At 41.7% G+C, this 8,326-nt stretch overlaps 1 protein-coding gene across 3 annotated transcripts in view; it reads right to left on the bottom strand.

The window, feature by feature from the left end:
• Positions 1-47: 47 nt before the first annotated feature.
• ITGB4 (integrin subunit beta 4) overlaps positions 48-8,326 on the bottom strand; it is a 110,236-nt gene continuing 101,957 nt past the window's right edge. For all 3 annotated transcript variants that reach the window (XM_077251754.1, XM_077251752.1, XM_077251753.1), the window contains 7 exons: positions 6,063-6,179; positions 5,826-5,975; positions 5,482-5,670; positions 4,152-4,307; positions 3,884-4,048; positions 2,313-2,429; positions 48-1,323 (listed from right to left, as the gene is read on the bottom strand). In XM_077251754.1, the coding sequence (XP_077107869.1) occupies positions 1,184-1,323; positions 2,313-2,429; positions 3,884-4,048; positions 4,152-4,307; positions 5,482-5,670; positions 5,826-5,975; positions 6,063-6,179 (1,034 nt within the window). In that variant the 3' untranslated portion in view covers positions 48-1,183. The remainder of the gene's footprint in view (positions 1,324-2,312; positions 2,430-3,883; positions 4,049-4,151; positions 4,308-5,481; positions 5,671-5,825; positions 5,976-6,062; positions 6,180-8,326) is intronic.

Below are 8,326 nucleotides of genomic sequence, written 5' to 3'. Positions count from 1 at the left end.
TTCTTTTCTTCCATTAATGCAATTAGATTGTTTTTTTTTTTTTAAAAAAACTTCATTTGATAGGTTGCTAGTGGCAATGACTCTAGTTTTGAAAAATCCTATCAGGTATTACGCCACTAGTTTTGATACATTTCCCCTAATTCAGGACTTGCTTTGGTTTCACCGACTGATACATGCTTCTCATTGCAGTTACCAGAAATGTCAGGACTCTTCAGTAAAGCTGTAGTTACCGAACAGCGCCTGGATTTATGGAATATCTTCTGTCGCTTATAATATATATTCCCTTAAAGGGAATCAGTCAGCTGGTTTCTCCAGTGTAATCTGACCACACCATGATGTAGACCCTGATTCCAGCGATGTATCACTTAGTTTACTGATTGCAGCACTTGTGATAGTCAGTTTTCTCTGCAGTAGATATAGCAGAGCTCAGTTGTTAAGCTGTGTATAACCCCATCCACGCCACAGCTTCCTGTGTACATTGTATAGTGACAGCTGCTAATCAGTGCTAGGAGCGTGGTCGGACTAGGATGCACGGGGCCAGTTGTCCTGTAGTGATCTAACACTGACTGTGTTAAAAGAGCAAACCACAACCCAGTAAGTGACACATAATTGTAATCCAGGTCTCGGCTCCTACATTATAGTGCTCTCAGATAATATAGCAAAAATCTGCTGACAAATTCCCTTTAATTGCCTATATCAACACCAAGTAGCAGACACCAATACAAAACCCTTATGTCGCAGTTCACCATTTGCAATTTCAGCAAGATCCCTCAATAAAGACCTTAAGTGTATATAAATTCTCCCTTTCTGACATATAATTTTTTTTTACGTTATTTACAAAGCATCAAAAGTTTAAATAAAGTTTGGTTTAAAGCATGCAGTGAAATGGAGGATGCTGGGATAGTACTGTCAGCGCTATCTCTTCCCTCAAAGCATTGCAACCACTGAGCATTACATTGAAAAGCTTGCTGCGGACAGTGGAGAATTATCCCATTTGGTACCTTGTGTAGCACCTACGTCAATATTGCGGTCATATCCCCATCCCTCGATGTACGGTCTTGTATGCAAGAGACTACGGGAAGCGCAAATGAGTCTCCTGCAGCACAAAGTAATAAAGTGCCAGGGATGGGGACGCGTCACTGAGGCACCTAGGCAGGTACATAGTCCAGGGCAGTCGTGAATATTAGGCATCGTAGAACTGGCGCTCCACCTGCTTGCTGAGCGATCCTCCTGACGCCATTGTTCGCGTTACGTACTCTTTGGTGATCTGCTGAGTAACTGTGCCGGAGCTTTCCATCCGGTGTGAAGTAACAGACATGCCATCTGGTAATAGGAAAATAAGAAATCACCATGTAAGTCTTAGGTAATAAAAACACACAAAAGAAATCTCTAAAACATTTCATACGGTTGAAAAAAGTCCATCAATTTCATCCACACAAAAGGAAAAAAAATATTCCTATTAGAGAGTTGTTGTTTTTTTTTATTAATTTATAATTTTTATTGAAAATGTTTCAAATTTTACAGGAAATAGTTTTTAAAAAAATTCCATATATGACAGATTGATGTTTACAGATCTTTTGGGATATGCACACTATTCCTAATGGGACAAGGTTGTAGCTACACAACAGTTTCAATTCACTTGAAGGGGTTGTCCACTTGTTCCAAGTTCTCATCTATTCACAAGACAAGGGCTTACTTTTAGATCTCTGGGACCCCAACAGTCACCAGAATGGGGTACTCATCCCAATTTGACTACAGCAGCAGTTTCCATTCTCAACTATCCATTCATTCTGCAGAGGACAGTCAGAGCTCTGTACTCTTATTTCTGGCAGCCCCCATGGAATCGGTTGAGCATGGGCATAATGGTGTCCCCACCAATTGAAGTGCTATAACCTAAACTGTAGATAGGTGATAAAGGAGCTCGGTGGCTCAGTGGTTAACGCTGGGGTCCTGGGTTCAAATCCCACCAAGGATAACATCTGCAAGGAGTTTGTATGTTCTCCCCGTGTTTGCCTGGGTTTCCTCTGGTTTCTCTCATATTCCAAAGACATACTGATGGGGAATCTACATTGTGAGCCCTAATTGGGGACAGGGCTGATAATGTCTGTAAAGCGCTGTGGAATTAATGGCGCTATATTAGTGGGTCAAATAAATAAAGGTGATTACTCTTGAGTACGTGTTTGCAATGATTCAGTCTATTGCCAACGTAGCACTCAACCCTTAACTACCGCAAGAATAGAGGTGAGCCTGCTTCACAAGTAGTCATATCCACAACATTTAGAAACAAAAAGAACTGGTATCCTTTTCATTACCTGTGAAGAACGGCTCTGACATTGTAGAGTGAGTAATATTGGTCTGACTGTATTCTGTTGGCAGGTTAAAGACTTCACGACGTGTCATCTGCTGTGTCCCAAACTGAGAGAAATTTCCTACAAGTAATACAGGTCACGTATGAGTAGAACTATAAAAATAAAGACGGTATGAAGCATGTGTATTCCTGATAATCTACCGTATACACACAGTAAAGGAGTGTGGTGGAATTTCTCACAATATTGTAACTGTGCTATGCCGTACATTAGCTGTGATTTCCCAAGGCTATCATGGCTGTCTGCCTGACTGTATATGAGGGAGCTCACCAGGTTATTTCTACCCCATATACAAGCAGCTTATTGTAGCCTGATTCTTGTGATGTGTTACTGGGCTGCTTGCTGTCATTTTGATGAAATCACTGTTTTATCTGCTGCATAGCTACCAGTTTTCTGAATGTTGAGCTCTATAACACCGCCCTCACCACTGATTGGCAGTTTTCTGCCTATGCACAGTGTACACTGAAAGCTGTAAATCAGTGCTGGGGTGGGGTTATACAGAGCTCATAAATATGTTAGACTACCTGGCAGCCGTTTTACTAATTCTCCAGTGATAATCTGCTGATGAATCGGTGATTTTATCAAAAACTACAGCAATCAGCCAAGTGAGTGACAAATGCTGGAATAAGGGTCTCAGTCCTTTCAATATGCTGCTCTAAGATTAAGTGGCAAAATGTGGTGACAGATTCCCTTTAAAGTAGATCTTATTTCACAATACATAATAAATAAATGTACTTTACCTGATATAATTGGTGTACTAACTTTGAAAATTCATGGCAGAATAGCTGTACATGCCTCAGATTTAAAATGAGCGTTTTATCTATCCAGTGACAGCTCATGGAATTAAATGCTTACTTTAAAAATGTTTTTCTGTGCAAAAGTATACAGTCTAGCTCGGATGCATTTTCAAATTAAGCACACCTGCTTCATCAGGTCTAAGATCTATTAAATATATTACGCAGTTTGTATTGTGAAATCTGCTTTAAAGGTGCAGTAAAAAAAAGTGCCATCAGTGAGTTGCAATCTATTGTAAGAAAATGTAGGTATGTCCTGTTGGTGAATCTGTATTTCAAGCTTTTGATAGTACTGTAGCTAGGCTAAGGCGACGTGTAAGAAGTAGGGACAAGTAACCAGGGCATTAATTACCCATCAATGTGCCCTATTAAGGGCCATATATTAAGATGGATCTCCTGTTAAATAGCACAGTATGTTTGTGCAATCAATTTAGACAATATTGTAACTGTTACCGCCTGGTCCGCTGCAATGTCCTATGATAAAATAATGGCTAATGCCTGTTTTTATTCAGCTATGAAATGCAGGGGGCAGAGATGCCTATTAGTGCCACTAAACCTTCTGTAGTATAGCAAGAACAGTCTCCACATTGGCATGGTGATTGCAGTGTGGCAGTGTGGCACCTGTTTTTAAGCTAAGACCCACTTACGTCTGGGCTGTACCTATGCAAAGCTTCTAATCTTGCGCGTATTGCCATATAGTTCTCATCATAATCCCCCACTTACCTCCATCCTGTGATTCAATGGTAATGATCCCTTCTCTCTCTGGCCCAAATCCTTGTGTGGTTTTGGCCTGGACCTTGAACTTGTAAGGAAGGTTCTCACTCAGGAAGGGCACGGTCAGTGTTGTCTCGGGCATATCACCTTCCACATATATATTCCTTGGCTCGCCTGAGATTAATACATTTCACATAAATATCAGATTCCTAATTTACCCATGTCCATTGTATTTTCTTATCAAATGTGATATGGTTTGGGTGTCCTGACCCCTTACCTCCACCATGCAGCATTTCACAGGTGACCATGTATCCCAGGATGGCCCCATTGGGTTTTCTCGGCCTTACCCAGCTGAGTTGTAGAGAGTCTGGTGTCAGAGCAGTAAATACAAGGGGTCCAGGTGCACTTGGGGTGCTCAAAGTGAAAGGAGAACCTGCAAAGAAGAGAGAAATAATCAATTTACCGTAATTACATGTGTATCATATACATCCATTCTTCTGCATTACCAATAGGGGGCCTAGTCTCCATGTTTCGCTTTACCAGCAAGGAAGCTAGGATCTCCTCTGTCTTAACTTTTTAACCAATTGGCCTTGATTTTTAGTACTATTATAAGTCTTCTGACTTATCTATGTCAGTAAATCAGTGTATTTTCCATAAAATAATTATTTCTGGAGCATCTATCCTAGACCTATGTGTTGTACCTTGTATCCTTTCTGCAAAAGTGGGTGTTCTCCTTGTTTTCAGTGTAGCGTGATTGATTGGAATCACTGATTGGACACACCCGAATTTAAAAGTAATTGTAACACCTATTCATTTATTTCCAGGAGGAATGACAGCAATCAACACAATAAAAAATTCTACAAAAATTGCTTTATGATTCACAGATACATCTGTTAGGTCTTGTGACAAAGTCACTGATAAAGTAATGGAGGGGAGATATGTGTCACTACGCCTATTGGAACCAGTGATGTAAAACCCAGCGTATTTTCCTCCAGCACACTACATGCTGTGAGGTTTAAGCTAAGTTGCATAATGGGCTGTTTTTATGTGGACACCCATAGTGTGAGTAGGAGGGTGTCCACCTTATCTCCACCTGCTGAGCCAGCACCCCATATGCTGACAGGACCTGTGTGATGTCAGTCATGTGATCAGTCACATGGGGGAGGAGTCACATGGTTTGAGGCCTAGATAACTGGGCTCCAGAGGCAGTCTTTTTTCAGCCATGCTGGAGAGAGGATTTTCCAGTGGTTTGTGTCCTGAGGAGGAAAGACTGAACCTGTGATGCTGCAGAGCGTGCAGCTCCCCGCAAACATATGGACTGTGTACAGCATTTTTGTTTTCTCAGTTTTTTGCCCAGAGGGCCATGTTTATATTTCCAGCTTGGTTTATGCTGTTTCTAATAAACCAAGTACATTCTTAAAGAGACTTCTGTGTCAAGCTGAGTGAGCTCCTCTACCACAGTCTGTTCTATAAGGATCCAATTCGATTTAGTAGAGTTAAATGAACTGTCAATTTATTTTTCACCTTTCATTACTTAATATGAAATATGTTTTATCGTCTGATAACTATAAAGCAGAGTTATAATGACTAGGAAGATCAGTAGGTACCTGGTACAGGACTGAGAGGACTCTGAGGGTCAACTTGTGACTCAATTGTGATGACACCTTCCCGTTCTGGACCCCATCCTTCTTCACTCTGTGCTTTAACCCGGAACATATATGAGTGATTGGGGAGTAAATCTTCCACCACCACAGAGTTTTCTCGAGGATTTGGGATGTCGATTGTTCGCGAGTCTCCTGGAAGGAATGAAGTTGTCATACATATGATACAAACGTTATAGTTCTCAGCATTAGTTTAGTGAAAGTAAAAAGCATATACTCCTGTTTTATCCTTCCTCGTGTCTAGCAATGGTATGCCATTATCATTAGAAAACATTTTAAGTACAGCCTACCTCCATTGAGTAGCTGATAGTGCACCTTGTATCCCAGGACCTCACGTTCACATTGCGGCTCCTGCCAGCTGACCTTTAAGGACGTTGGCCCCAGTGCTGAGAACACTAAGCGGGTTGGAGTGTCTGGGATTCCAGGTGAGAGACGTGACTCTAATTGGGCAACAAGCAAATTTATTACTTTGCGGCCTCGAAGAGCAAAATTATTATTTCTCTTGGAAAAGCTCCCCCCACACTCACCTTGTATGGCCACATCTAAGCTGGATAGGGCATCACGCACATCTTCTGAGTGAGTTCGTCCTCTTCCAGTTCCCATCATAAGTGGAGGCAGCCCCAATCTGCTTTGTCCTGATGTACCTATAAAGATGCCAGTCAGTGTTATTGTGGAGAACTAGAAATGTGATACTGGTAGCTAGGACATTCACATAGACCCATCTTGATGCTCACTTGTCCACATGCTGAGGAGAAGTGTAATGCATAAGCACAGCAGCACACACGTACTTACCCAGAATTTTTTTGACACCTTCAAAAACCTGTGTATACCTATCCGTCTGTATGATAAGGCTCCAATATTGCTGATTTCAGCCAGTGGGCTGCAAACCTTAAATATCCGCATCTTATGCAGAGCATACACTAGATCTTCATGCATGTCAGGATCCAGCTTTGAAGATGAATGGTTAACAGCAACATGGAGTTAACCCCTCCAAGCCCAGAGACCGACAATAAATCGGGTCTCTGGTTATGAAATAAGGGGCGTCAGCCATGCAAGATTATAAGGTTATAGATCAGCAGGCAGGTTAACCCATTCATAACCAGACAGGCATGTTACTTTTTTTTTTTAAATGTTCATTCCCCTAAAATGGATAAAATCCACAGTGAATATATGTCCATGAGCTGGCCTCTTTTGTTCAGTTGTAAAAATGTTCAGTTGTAAACAAAAAAATCCAGCTGACCCATTTTAGTTATATCTGATTCTGAGAAAGCTGCCTGAATTTGTAAAGCTTTCTAAGGCTCTATTCACATTTCCGTTCAGGCACTGTTTGTCTTTTCCGTTTTAGGAATAACTTGCTATAGATATACAAATACAAGTAGAGACATCCCATTGATTGTTATGGGGTACAGATAGGTTATGCTTTTTTGTTTGTTTTTTTAAGAAAGGAAGAAAAAGTTCTGCATACAGGACTTTCCTCAGTTCTAAAAACAGGGCTGTGGAGTCTGTAAGCCAAACCTCCGACTCCTAAATTTTCATGAAATGACTCGACTAAAATGGGCTCCGACTCCTCAATTTCCATGACTCCGACTCCACCAAAATGGGCTCAGACTCCACAGCCCTGGCCAAACAGACCTCATAAAAAGCAAAGGGACCCTCTGCTTACATTTGCAGAACTGATGCAATGGAGCATCTACTCTATTTATTGTTTAAACCGAACAGACAAGAAGAATATCCAAACAGACATGTGAACAGAGCTCTAAAATCCTGCAAGACCAATCTTTTTTTCTTTATCCAGCAAATAGGCCAAGATAGAGCAAGTTGTGCAGTGATCGTTAGGAGTCGAGGGAAGTTGTATCGTCCCCCCAATTCCACTGATCCTTCTCATATATATATAGTTTTCTCTGCGAGTCTGGTCATACAGGTTCTTGCCCAGCTTTTCCTAAACTTGTCGCTCTTTTTCATTCTTGTCTGGACTACTGCAATTCTCTTCTGATCGGTCTCCCTCTTACCAAACTTTCTCCTCTCCAATCCATCTTGAATGCTGCAGCCAGGGTCATATTTCTGTCCAGCCGCTTCACCGATGCCTCCATCTTGTGCCAGTCATTACACTGGCTACCCATTCGCTACAGGGTCCAGTATAAACTCATCTCTCTCACCCACAAATCTCTCCACAGTTCTGCACCGCCTTATATCTCCTCTCTCATCTCTGTCTATCGCCCTACACGTGCCCTCCGTTCTACAAACGACCTAAGACTAGCATCCCCCATAATCCGAACCTCACACCTCCGTCTCCAAGACTTCTCTCGTGCTGCGCCAGCTCTCTGGAATGCACTTCCCCAGACGATCAGACTGATACCTAGCCCCGACCTATTCAAGCGAGCTTTAAAAACCCATCTATTCAAACAAGCCTACCACACCAACTACTCAGTAAACTAACTTTGCCCTGTTCCCTCCTTCCAAATATTATTCTGAATCTGCACCCTACTATTCATCTGTCTCCACACCCTCCATGCACACGATAACTGCACTTGATACTTGACTATTGCACTTAAACACACGGGCTGATGACCGGATCATGCAGCTTTGTATGAAAATCCCTATGTATTATAATTGCCAGACCTGAAATAACAAGCACTTTTCACCTATTGTGTCCCCCCATTTCCTTGTAGATTGTAAGCTTGCGAGCAGAGACCTTACTCCTAATGTCACTGTTTAAATTGTCTTAACCTGTATTGAATTTATTGTTTGTACATGTCCCCGCTTAATTGTAAAGTGCTGCGGAATATGTTGG

This window comes from Ranitomeya variabilis, chromosome 4 (assembly GCF_051348905.1).
Source record: "Ranitomeya variabilis isolate aRanVar5 chromosome 4, aRanVar5.hap1, whole genome shotgun sequence".
Classification (NCBI taxonomy): Eukaryota; Metazoa; Chordata; class Amphibia; order Anura; family Dendrobatidae; genus Ranitomeya; species Ranitomeya variabilis.
The sequence above is the reverse complement of the archived record's forward strand: the minus strand, read 5'-3'. Positions and strand labels throughout refer to the sequence as shown.